This window comes from Ostrea edulis, chromosome 8 (genome assembly GCF_947568905.1).
Source record: "Ostrea edulis chromosome 8, xbOstEdul1.1, whole genome shotgun sequence".
NCBI classification, from domain to species: Eukaryota; Metazoa; Mollusca; class Bivalvia; order Ostreida; family Ostreidae; genus Ostrea; species Ostrea edulis.
Genome location: NC_079171.1, coordinates 47426366 through 47440664, shown reverse-complemented (window position 1 = coordinate 47440664; position 14299 = coordinate 47426366). Strand labels below are relative to the sequence as shown.

Here is a 14299-nt window from a genome sequence, read left to right as displayed (position 1 = left end):
GTATATCTCCAATTGAAGACTTGAAGTCATGAAGACAAACATCTAGAAATATTTTTCGGTACTCATTATCATTCATATAACAGGTGGTGGGTTCACTAGATGCTGGGATTACCTAGTGTCTAATTCACTAGAATTTTGTTTAAGCACACCAAGCATTTGACATTTGGCTCAGCTTATAATATAAAGGATCAAGTAATGAATCATGTATATTATAGAACATACCGTTAACCTGTATTTCACAAATTTCCAAGATGGCCCCTGTCGTAGGAATATCTTCAGGAGCATCGTATGTTGTTTCTACAATGACGTATCTTGCCGTTTGTTTACATGGAAGTTCGATTATATTGTCAGGTAATCCCGGGGATGTGTCTGTATAACATCGAGTTCTTTGTGTTGTGTTAGTCACTGCAGCTGGTGAGTTAGAGACGTCCAGATAAAAATGTTTAAATCTGAATTGCTTCCAATTATTAGGCCCATCACCTGTAGTGCAAAAATTAAACATATATAATATATGTAAAAATGTATTATATGAAATCATTGTAAAACATCAATAGTTGGAAGTCCAATGATTTTCACTTCGAAATGTCGAGCGTTTGGTGAAAGTGTAATCGCATCTTAGGCTTGATGTGGCCATGTCACCAGCGGACTTGAACTTAGCTTCTAATTTTACATACATGATAATTATTTTCATCTGATTTAGTAGAATCAAATGTTTCCAAGCATTAGGCATTTGTCCCTCACAAGTGAATTGCATCAACTTTTTAATTTTCAGGAAGTGATATAACACTTGATTTTGCTATACATCTCTTGGTGATAGTTAAGATATTGTGTAACTAAGAGAAAAAGGGATCATAAGTGTGACCAGGACGAGTGTCGTCAGAAATGACTCCATCGTAACTTGTATATTCTTTTGAAAGCTGGTGGTTGAGCATTGGGAAGGATGGTATCGAACATTCGTTTTTACAAAGACATAGGAATTTCGCCTTTCGAAAAACTTTTCTTAATTTGTGTAGCTCCCGTTTTAAACTATTGTATTGTAGGTCTCCGAAACTACAACAACATTGAGATGGTTCAGAATCGAGCATTTCGTCAGTATCACAGATTCATTCCTTTACCTGCACTACATGGCGAATTCAGATGGAAGATTCCTTACCACTGACACTGTATAAACTATACGATACTGGAATTATCTATTATCAATGAACAACATTACGAAACATGTGTAAATCAATATAATAAGTCTAACTGGAATTCACAAATGAAGTCATTATTTGAATTTTTAAATTCTACAGAAAATATATAATAGGATAAGGCGAATTTGACTCCACTTTTTGGCACTTTTTCCATAAAATAGCTTTAGGAAGTTTATCGTTATTTCGGATTTCAAACATTTCGGTTGAGCATCACTGAAGAGATATTATTTGTCGAAATACGCATCTGGTGCATCAAAATTGGTACCGTATAAGTTTTACATACATGTATTATCGTGTGACACTGGAAATTTGAGAACACTTTTCTTCATAATTATAAGAATAAAGTGGCTAGTACATGTAAAACTAAATCAACTTTTACGTTATGCGTATATAAAGATATTAAAAAAAAAAATTAGAACTGAAAATTAATTTTCCACGAGCATTTAAGAATATCTAAGATCTTTAAAGATCTATGAAGATGTGGTATACTTCCAATTGGAATAGAAACGGGGCGATACAAATAAGAAGAATTAGAAGACAAGATATGTACTCTGTGTTCTTTAAATTGTGTTCCGGGGGGACGAAAAAATCGAGGTCCCTCGTCACAGCAGGTGTGACACGATAAAGTTCCCTCCCTGTTCAAAGGCCATAAGCACCGAGTATATAGGCCTAAATTTTGCAGCCCTTTGAAGTGCCTTTGGGTGAACACCGGCAATGGTGACGTATCCATATTACTGAAAATTCTCGAGAGAGAGACGTTAAACAATATACAATCAATCCCTTTTAATAGTTTGTGTAAGGTGAAGATAACGAACAGTGATCAATCTCATAACTCCTACAAGCAATACAAAATAGATAGTTGGGCAAACACGGACCCCTGGAGACACCAGAGGTGGGATCAGGTGCCTAGGAGGAGTAAGCATCCCCTGTTGACCGGTCACACCCGCCGTGAGCCCCATATCCTGATCACGTAAACGGAGTTATCCGCAGTCAAAATCAGTCTGCCAAGAACGGCTTAACAATCGGTATGAAATACGTCAGACAGCATTTGACCTAATGCGAGGTTGTATTGACGAACTAGATCGTTATAACGACCATAGCATTTGCGAAATGCTGACTTCAATTGAGACTGTTGAAATCCCTGTACCGTCAACTTGTTTGTCAGTAGCTTACCTCGATTTAAAAACTGACTATACCCAGAACAAGCTCTTGCATATCGAATCAGTTGAGATATATAAACACCATATGCAGGTGATAATGGAATATTGCTACATAAATGTGGGAAGTTGACCATGGAGAAACTGAAATCATCCCGTTTGTCATACAGTTGAGTTGTTAGTTTGTCGTTAATGTCTACTTTCAATAAAATATCTAAGTATGAAGCAGAAGTGGACGACTGTGTGGTGTCCTTTATTTCGAGCTCACAGGGATATATCAAATCGACATATGAATGAAAGCTATCATTGTTAATAGACAAAACGTCATCGATATATCTAAAAGTCGAATTGAAGGTCACAGAGAGAGATTTTTTCTTCTCACGTAGAAGTTTTTGAATAAATTCTGCTTCATATGAATATAAAAACAGGTCAGTTAACAAAGGAGCACAATTCGTGCTCATGGGAATTTCAACAGACTGTTGGAAGACCTAATCACCAAAGACCACGAAGATATTGTCAATAAGGAACTCTAGCATATTTTTTTATTTCAACTTCAGAGTACTTGTGCGTGGAATCAGAGTGGTGTTTAACAAAGTAATTTTTTGAATGACTGATCACTAGATATAAATATTTCCGTTTTCCGTTTTTGTTGAAGAAGCAACTGTCTATGATGTTAAAAACTCTAGTCTTTAATTTATCGTGAGGAATGGTCGTGTATAGTGTTGAAAAGTCATAGGTTTTAATGCTATTGATTTGGGAAAAATTCTGTGATTTCAAGTTTAATAAAAGTTCTTTAGAATTTTTTAGAATCCACATTTGATTAACACCATTTCTGGTATATGTAGTCGCACAATAAGTTTGAAGTTTCTCCTTCACAGCTGTTAACATTTTCGTGAGGAGCAAATATAGGGGCTTGGTAGAGCACTTAGTGGATCCAACAATGTATCTTTGTTTGTAAGGGTTTTTATGTAGTTTAGGAATCCAGTATAGGTACGGTAACTCATATTCATTCGACCCATTGACTGGAATATTATATGTGTCTAAAACTGAAGCATGGTTTTGAAGAATTTCGTCTTTTGAAAGGGCAGTTGGAGTATAAGTATGATTACCAAAAGTGGAATTAATGCCAAGTTCGTTTAAAATACAGTTATAATAATGAGCCTTACAAACAAAGACAATGTTGTTACTAGCTTTGTCAGCTGGAACCAAAACATATTCCTCATGTAACCTATATAATTCTTTTATCACTTCTGATTTACTAAACATAGAAGGATAGATGGTACGTACTTTTGTTTTCATGTGTCTAATGCGGGATTTTAATATCCCTCTTATGCTTTTAACCCATTCTGACAATGTATCAAGTTCTTCTTTTTCATATTTAGCCCATCGTCTGGCATAATCTTCGACATAACTCATAATAGAGATGAAGTTCTGTCGCCAATTAAAAGACCGAGGTTCTCTGTATTTAGGACCTTTAAGAATAAGTGATTTGAAGTCCTCATTTTCAACTATATCAACATCACCAGTAATGACATGTCCAATTGGACTGTAGTTGAAAGAAGATGAAGAATATGTTGGTGGATTACGTATAAGATGGTCTATATCTAAGCACTGCAAAGTTTGTTTATAATTAAAAAGTTTGGATGCAATTGTAGAAGTATAGCTGTGGGAAATACAGGGTGTAGACTTGAACTTGAAATAAGTTGGAATACACGACTGAACCCTTTTATGACGAAGAATGTTGCTTATGTTGACGGCATCTATTCCTTTGTTTGAAAATTTGAGCTTAAGGAACTGACGGCATGATTTGGAAGGAATATCATCCATGGTCCGTGCTGGCTCATAGAGCCTGTGGTAGGCAACATCCATAGTCATAGAGTTAAATCTATATTCAGGTGTTGAAAATCCAAGTATAGACTAGCCATAGCTTCTTCAAATAACGTATGTAAAACCCTCAATGGAATAGAGTAAAGTTTTGTACGAATATGATGTGGACCCAATTGACTGTTGACGTGAGGCAAAAGTGAATCAAACGTGACATCATTTATACTTAGTCTTTTATATGTACAAGATGAAAGTTGCGTTTTACTACATTGTACTGCATACTTCAATATCAGAACAGATTGTTTTACTTGTTGTAACTCCACATTGTGTAACATGTATGTCAACTTAGATTGTATTATTATTTTTTATTAACGAATTTCAATCGGTAACCTACCCAGTTTACACAATTATATAGGTCCGATGGATCGGGTGTTTTGAATTCGCATTTATAGAAAATGGTGTATGTCACTATGATTACTGACATACTGTAACAATGCGTGGTAATATAGTGCATCAAAAATGTCACCATGACTACACCAATCCCAACACAATAAGAATGATTAAACAAGATGTGTTTGTGAAACACAGATGCCCCCGATAATGGCCAATTCCGAAGATGGCCAAGGTCACAAGGACAAATATCTTGGTACCAGTAGAAAGATTTTGTCACAAGAAATGTTCATGTGAAATATGAAAGCTCTAATATTTACCATGTAGAAGTTATGACCAATGTCTATTTTGTTTAAAATAGGTCAAATGTCAAGGTCCAACAGTTTAGTACCAACGGAAAGGTCTTGTCACAAGGTATACTCATATGGAATAACAAAGCTTTAGCTCTTACTGTTCAAAAGTTATTAGCAAGGTTAAAGTTTTTAAAAACTAGGTCAAACTCCAAGGTCAGAGAGTCAAAAAAATGTCTTGTCATAAGGACTTCTCATGTGAAATATCAAAGCTCTAGCTCTTACTGTTCAAACGTTATTAGCAAGGTTAAAGTTTTTTAAAAGGACGTCAAACTCCTAGGTCAAGGTACAGGGTAAACAATACTGGTACCCACAGAGAAGGTCTTGTCACAAGGAATACTCATGTGAAATATCGAAGCTCTAGCACTTACTGTTCAAAGGTTATTAGCAAGGTTAAAGTTTCAGACAGAATGACAGACAGAACAAAAACAATATGCCCTCTGATCTTCGATCTCGGGGGCATAAAAATGAAAGTTTGGTGTTTTCATCTACAAATCTTAATTATGAATTAAGTCACGATCTTCGCTCAACAACACCTACTTTTTACTTCGACAATAACGGTATCTTTTGTGCAAATTTTCTGATAGGAAACATAGAGTTAATGACTTTTCTATCCGAACTGTAGATTTCTCATAGAAACGTATAGGTATGCACAGAAAGAATTGATGAATGGTCAAATACAACATCCTCATTCCGACTAATTTGCATGTATCCGATTCAATTTATCACTAAACATGTAGCGTGAATTTTCTAACTAGTAAGCAAATCCCAACACTCTAAGCAAGTTTTTTCCAAGGTCACAAAAAGTAGATCAATCATCAAGGTCACAATGTCAAAATTTTTGGTACTATATAAAGGTTTTGTCACATACATTTTTGTTGCTATTTGTTTGAATACAAATGTAAAAATCTGTCCTTTACCATTCAAATGCTATTGTTAAAGTTAAACATTTTGCAGACTGACAAGCAAACGAACAGAGCAAACATGGTTATGGGATCATACACAGGGGCGGCTCCAGGAATAGCGGTTACGTGGGGAGGGAGGGGGCAAGTTTATGAGGCAGGGGGTCTGGGGGTGGCCTTGAGCTCCTGTAGTTTACAGATTTTATAGGGCTTAGAATATGTCTCCTAAGTATTTTTACTATTTTCTGCCATTTATAATAAAGTGAAATTAATAAAATGACGCAAATTCTAATGGTTTTGGGGACAAAATGCACGTTCTCCCAAGAAATGTAATTAATAAGAATCAAAACATTTTGTCTTTATTTCTCCGAGAGTGGAAGAAATTATTGTTTGTTTTATCGTTTACATTTTTCTAAAAAAAAAAAAAAGGATTAATTTTGAAAATGTCAGGGAGGGGGGGGGGGGCTGCGGCGCCCCCTTAAATCCGCCACTGATACACACTCATGATCTTAAAATATCAAACTGTTGAATTGTTTGGTATTATCACTTCATTAACAGTCTCATATAAATAGTATCTCATTTTGTGCCAGAATCATTGTTTGCGAGTTTCATATTAACTCTTCTCATTTTCATCGATTTTTCGTCTGAAATAAGGCATTGCGCCTCATAAAAAACATTCATTAATTTTAAATGTTTGTATGAATAAAGTAGTTTGTGAATGTTAACACCGTTCCCGATATTTATAGCAATTGTGTTTCATAATTTCTGCCATGTGTGAAGATAAATGATAATTCCCAGGTTTCGGTGATTTATTTTATCAAAATGTATGTTTTTGTCCCCAAAATACACGTTTCCCCTTCGTTTTGTGCTCTCGATCTTTTATGTACGTTAGAGCATCCCTTGACTCACATTTTTGGTGCAATTAGTTTGAGGTCACACTATATTTTGGGCTAGAATGACATAACTAATGTTGAAAACTTTTATCAGACATTGAAATTCAATTCAAATCATAAGAACTTGTCATAAATAACTACCCCACCCCTGGGTTTTTCGCCACCAAATGTTTGTTTTTATCACTCGAACAATTGAATAGTTCATTAACTGCAATGTAATTTGTGATTTGATCGCCATTTCATGTTTAGATGTTTGATTTGAAATTTGTTCGAATTACAAAGGACATCATAAGACTGACAATAATCTGAACTGAAATTTACACCCATGCTTTTCATTCATTAGTAATATACATGTGATAGAAAACAGTGCAAATACCATGGGATTGATTAATAGGTAGCGAGGCACGAATGACAGCGTTTCTTACAGTAAAGAAGTGGGGCTAAAGTCATTTCGACTTTCGTCAGTAACAATCCGAAATCACTGATGCAATTGAACTCTATCTGAACCACTAGGTCACCATTTGACATAGGTACGAAAGTCAAGCAATTCTAAAAGTTGAAGGCAAACATATATTTGTACTAATATATTTTAAAATGATACGCATCTCAGCAAGCTAAGTGTCTGATTTGCTTACTCTCATCTCCCACTTGGCAGATTCAGTCGCATCTCTAAGCCTTCGAAATATCACGCTTTGGCTTTCCAAGACATCCGATCAAATCGCGTCATACATACAGTTTGGTTTGAGTAATGGCGACCGCCATGTCTAGCCCGTGCTGTCGCCTTTGTCACGACATTTTGTCTCAAAAAACAAAGACAGGGGATTTTCAGAGAAAGTTTTGGGGTTTACGATCAAACTTCTAGAGAAAATATAGCATGTACATCACCCAAATAACGTTAAAGGACGGTATGTGCTGGAATAAACCGAACAAACTGCAAAATTAAGTACAATATCAAACCGAAAGTAGAAACGCTGAAATATGAATGGTTTTGATACGTGATTTACGCCTTAAACACAAATATGACATAGGCGTCCAGCAAGTATGCACACATCAATAAAAAAAGAAAATCAATTTTATTGCTTTCATCTGTCAACTCCATTTTGTAAAACATACACTTGTAACAGAAATTAAAATGCGTTATCTAATTGGTTAGATTTTGTTTTCGTCAAGAACGATACTCGCTCGATCCGTTATATGGCAGTTCAGTCGCAACTAAATCAACCAAGGAGGAAATGAGAGTAAGCGAATCGGACACTTGGCTTGCAAATATGAACAGTAAGGTAACTACAAATAAATGGACTATCTATTTGGTAAACGTATATATAAATGTAGATGACCTTTAAAATGTTGAATGAAATCCGGAACCAGTTTCGACTTCTATTTTATACATCATGCACACTAATTTAAACCCCTGTGGGCCTTTCCTTTTTTTCCATATGACTCTTTCAACTTTTCTGGCCCAGTGGTTCTTGAGAATATTTTTTAAATGGTCCCACCCTATTTTTTGTTTTGTTTTTACTATATCCCCTTTGAATGTGGCATGATCCTTCATTTGAACAAACTTGAACCCCATTCACCCAAGAATAATCTATGTCAGGTTTGATTAAGGTCCAGTGATTCTGGAGATGAAAATGTGAAAAGTCAACGACGACTACGACGCCGACACACAACGAACATATTTTGATCAGAAAAGCTCACTTGAGCCTTCATCTCGGATGAAGTAAAATAGTTTTGACCGTAAATCAAAACATTGACCCCTTCATTGCAGTATCACTGTTCAGGTGATCTAACCATTAAACTATCCAGACCCATATCCGCGGTAACGTTGGTGAATGAGTTATATAAAGTTCTAAATATGTATATTCATCCACTGTACCTTCTGTTCTATAGTAGATTTTAACACTTTTTATGCTGTATTCTTTACCAAGATCCACTTGAAACCAGGCTAAGGGCCGTCCTGGAGAAGTATGGGCACAAAATCCCCAACGTGTCTGCAAGTCCCCATCATTGGCATACGATGCATATCGATCATTGTACGTCGAACTTTGTAATAGAGTTGTTGTCAATCTTCTGCTCAGGTTTTCTGAAGAAAAGATGATAACCATTACACGATCTATACGTCAAGCACATTTTCTTCGCAAAGTAAATTAGATGTCTTAACGCATTATATTTTCCAAGAAACTGCTAACGCACGGCATTGCCAACACCATGTGGTTAGTCAACATTCATGAAGATATCATTTGTGTTGTGCAATGACAGAATATAACTCTTAAAGTGAGATATTGTTTTTTACTTTATTCAATTTATGGTGGTCATCAAAGAGTTAAGCCCCCGGAAGCTCCTGGGGTTTATATATTTCATTGGGCTTGAAATATGTTTCCTTAGTAGTCAATTTACCATTTTCTGTCTTTTTCAATGAAGGTAAATTAATAGAACGACATAAATTTTAATTCTTTTTTATAACTTCCCCCAATAAATGGGTTTATAAAACTATGGATATAGTGTCCACGTTTTCTGATTTCAAATTCTGTAATTCATATCGATATATTTCAGATCACATCTATATTGTACATGCAGTTGGGTAAAACAATGCACTTCATAGATATATCGATATAGAAATACTTGATGCCTACTTATTTCAACATACATGTATAATGACACCCCCTCCCTCCTGAATAGTAAACTTAACGACCTGGTGGTTTTAATTATGTTCTCTGACCATGCTATGCATATTTTTCCATTGTTGAGGTAGGCATGAAGCCATTGGTAATTACATATGATTAAACTTTGATAGCATTATTTATAAAGTAGCATTGTATTTATTTACATAGAAATATTTCCTGATATCTCTTTATTCTATATCAAATATGCATATAGCTATTTAATTCATTTTCCAGATAATTTGGAAGTTAGTAATGCACTAAAATTACAAAGTATCCCAGATTCTAAGAAACACCCAAATCACGCACACAAAATCAGTATTACATGTAACGGGTATAACTCTTTCAGACTATCAGAAGAAAATGAGATATTCCCTGAGCAATTCCCCAAATTTATTTTCCATCATGATCCATATATAATATATTTTAAAAAAAGCATACGTAACTTCCTATGAATTGAGTAAATTGGCAAAAAAATTATACTCGCTTTCATCCGACAAATTTGGCCTAATATTGATGAATAAAAATGTTGGCTGAAAAGGAAACGTATGTCCATGGAGACTTATGGCCTAAACTATGACTATCATTTAAACAATAATTAAAACATAAGGAATTTTCCATTTATACTGTTTTAATAGGCCTAGTGGTTCGTGAATTAAATTTACGTGTTGTAAAACTGAAGAAGTATCATGTAGGTATATGCATCATGGAGAACTACAGCCTAATGACTATTACAGACCCTGAAGCGTACTACTACACCACTTGCACGGAACGAAACGAAACGATGTTTGCACGGAACGCTGAACGGTTTACACGGAACGCTGAACGCTTTGCACGGAACGAAACGATTCTTGCACGGAACGGTGAACGTTTTTCACGAAACGCTGAACGCTTTGCACGGAACCATTTGCACGAAACGCTTCCCATTTCCTGAACGGTCTGCACGATTTGCACGACACGGTAGGCGTGGCTTGCACGCTTTGTAAATTATTGTGAATGGTTTACATGAAACGGCAGGTGTGGTCTGCACGCTTTAATTATGACTAAACAGTTGATAATAATGACTAGTAAAATTAAGCACTAAAATTTTACATTTATTAGGTTTTGGTCATTTTTGGAAGGAAGTGAAAGTGGATTTTTTAATTCGTTTACAATAATTGACGGAATGCGTGAAAAAAAACAACATACAAACCAACACAATATGGGATTTATCGAACTCCAGTAAATGTGCTTTGTATAAATATTTCATTGATGATATTGATGTTCGATTATTCATTGTCAAAACAGATATTAATCATGTATATACGTAAATTGTTATCATCTAAACAAATAAAAATTAAAAATATCTTTACTTTTAAACAAAGCTTTAGAAAACTTCGTACTTTCATTAAGAAAATAATAAAATAAAATGTGCTCCCCTAACTAGAATGCCCGTACTTCACATTAATAATAACACGATTTTTTCTGACTTGATAAATACTTTATTACATGCATGTATTATATATATATATATATATATATATATATATATATATATATATATATATATATAACACAGCGTTTTGTCTTTATATATTGTATGCAATTGCATAATGGTCATGAGATCCAATAAATTTAATTGAGTACATGTAGTCTTGAAATATCACAAAGTATACAGTAAACAACGATTGAAATAAAAATGCAGACGTTTTCTTGTTTATTCAGTGACTCACAAACTTGCGCGTCTTCTGAATAAAAGTTGTAAATCAAACGTACTAGGTTTTGGTCAATTATAACATAATGCGGGAGTAAAATTCATCTCATCTCCGCTAGCAATGGGTTTTGGGTCAACTGTGCCTTCGTGGACGAATAATCTTGGCTAGCGAAGATGGAAAAAAATGCCTAGATAGTCCGCTTGCATAAACATGTATTATGGAGGTTAAATCGAAAAAAATTCCAGTAAATTCAATGATGTTGTAGTATAGATAGCTTGTATTTATTTTATTTTTTGACTGAGAGGGAGATAGACAGTGAAACACGTAACATCGTTTAAAAAAGGGGGGAGGAGCTCATTCATTAGTCCTAACCCGTGCCAGCGGAAAAAAATAATGTTTAAAGAAACAAAATGGAAAATAAAAAAAAATATCACAATGAAAGGGGATGGATAATTAATCAGAAAGAAATTGTACTTTCAAGATTTATACTGAACGTATTAAACTTCCAGTATCTGCATACATTCATGAATATTATAATCAATGATTACCAATGCTCTCTCTCTCTCTCTCTCTCTCTCTCTCTCTCTCTTGCTTTCATTATCTAATGCATCTAAATTTTAAAATGATTTCATATAGCAATTAAAGATTTTAATAATCGATAGTGTATATGAATAAGAGCAAATAATCGTTAAGTCATTTCTGTTTATATTGGTATTAAGTCTTTTTTCATGAACTAGTTGCATTTGACACCGACGTTTTACATCCCTAAATATTGATTACAGGCACGTAGAGTCGGAGAGGGTGTAATATGAAAGCTAGGGATTTAGTCTTGTAGCGACTTACCCACTGCGCGATTTAAGAAATTGAAGTCGGAAGGGGAAATTGGGAGTTTCAGACTACCCCCCCCCCCCCCCCCCCCCCCCTTGGCCCACACACACATGTACAGGTTTTCGTAATCGGATAATTTAAGCACCATTTTTTGTTGTTATCTTATTGCTTGTCAAGAATCTTACCCAACTTAACCGGCAACATACCCCTTCTAATACATTGAAAAATATAAGTCATGTTAGCACGGGGCTCTATAAAGTTCAATCTGCAGTTTGGTCATACTTCGTCATTCAATAACTTATTTTAAAAAAATAAAAAAAAAATGTTTGTCAGGTTAACGGTACTATGATGTATTACTATAACAATGACCTGTGTATAACTTGTACATTCCATGCAAATTCGAAGTGTTTTTCACCTCAGTAGAACAATTGGGGGTCAGTTAATCCGTGTATTTGAAATCAACAGAAGTGCTTGGCTTCTATCGGAAAATGTGAAATACATGTACATGTATATTGGGTCAGCGCGAGATACCTGTGATCTTAGACTAAATCTGATATCGCGCCGACCCAATATATTTCACACTTTTCATAAGAAGTTAAAACCCAGACTAGCTAACCGTCATTTAGTTATACTGTGACAAAGAACCTAGGAATTTGCATGGTATATATACTTATTATACAAAAATCATTTAATTTACATTATCCAGACACTCTCGATGAACATTGTTTTTTATGAAAACTTCTATCAAAGTACATTGAACATAAGTCTCGGTCAAATGTAATGAACTCGGGATTTTAAAAACAAATCATTCGATGGTTTGTATATTTGCTTCTATTAATTATGTATTAAATTGATTCCAATTTGTTAATCAGAGAGAGAGAGAGAGAGAAAGAGAGAGAGAGAGAGAGAGAGAGCACATCGTCAATTATTAAATATCCCTATCACATATTGTACAAGTTTGCTTTTCATTTACTGAACATACTATTTCACATTCAAAACAGGAATTGCCTGCAAGTACGCATTATTTAAATATAGAAGTTAAGAATAGTTTAATGAACAAAGAAGACTAAAAGAAAAAAAATCAAAACCAGGTTTTCTCAAAAAAATAATATAAAGTGTTTGGTATCGTTGGAATTGGTTCAAAATGCTGAAAAACAATATAAGTATCATGGGGGCGGGGGGGGGGGGGGTATTGACATATTTTTCTTTTCTTATAATTCCACCCTGATCATGATTATTGGGAGCTGTGTAAAACTTATACGGTACCAATTTTGATGCACCAGATGCGCATTTCGACAAATAATGTCTCTTCAGTGATGCTCAACCGAAATGTTTGAAATCCGAAATAACTAGGAAATTTTAGATCTAAATATAGCCAAAAACAGCGTGCCAAACAAGTGGAGCCAAATTCGTCCAAGGATAAGAGCTATGCATGAGGGAGATAATCCTTAATTTTGAAATTCGCAAATAACACACACCGTGAACAATAATTTTTTTTCGAGAATGTTTCTAATTTTTACAGTGGATAGTCCAACTTTGTTAAATTCAACATAACTGACCGAATTCTGGTTGTAGCTGACAAGTTTTTGTTTCCACTGTCTGTCATTATTACTGATGCTTAAGGTAGTTCACTACACTAAAGCTTATACTCTGTATGGCACCACGTCACAAGATGTCGATTTAAATACTTTATGAAATCATTTGTATCGATTGGTTTATTTTTCTATCATCGTAGCTCAGTGGTTAAAGCATTAGGCTGGTGAACCGCATATCCCGGGTTCAAATCCCCCACTCTTTTATTAAATATGTGTTGAAGTATTTTTTTTTTTTGAAAACCCTGTTTTTATCCAAATTTCTACATGGTTTTCCTTCTGGCATATATACTTATTGTATATCATCATATCTTTTATAATTAAATCAATTCGTACTGATTTAAGAAACTACCTGTGGGTGTAATGAGCCACTTTAAGCGCTTGACGTATTCCGGAATCGCAAAGGAAAATAGTTTATCTTTAGATGCGACATGAATAAACCACGTGATGCCTTGCAATCACTACCTTAAACATTAGATTATCTAATCCATGACACATATGACTAAATCATTAATATATCACTCTTGGTATATGCAGCAGTTACAACTATAAGTTGATTCACAAATGAAAACTTGAAACATCCCCTAATCAATCTTCTGATTTCATTCTCTACCATGATGCACGCCCGATATACTATTTTGATATATTTGGTAAGTTCCTATGAATTGAGTAAGTTTCGGCAATTAAATTTTGTTCACAGTTCACTATTCGCAATTCAATAGTGAACTGTATTGTAAAACGCAGTTCGCAAATAAAATTTATATATGCATAAAAAGAAAACTAGACTGGAATTATAAGAAGGAGTACAGTGACCCA

The 14299-nt window shown here is 34.7% G+C and overlaps 1 protein-coding gene across 1 annotated transcript in view; it reads right to left on the bottom strand.

The window, feature by feature from the left end:
• The window catches only part of LOC125661338 (multiple epidermal growth factor-like domains protein 6), a 61923-nt gene that overhangs the window by 20521 nt on the left and 27103 nt on the right, over positions 1–14299 (bottom strand). Inside the window, exons 2-3 of the mRNA XM_056146244.1 lie at positions 8634–8792; positions 223–480 (exon numbers count right to left, since the gene is read on the bottom strand). Coding sequence (XP_056002219.1) covers positions 223–480; positions 8634–8792 — 417 coding nt within the window. The remainder of the gene's footprint in view (positions 1–222; positions 481–8633; positions 8793–14299) is intronic.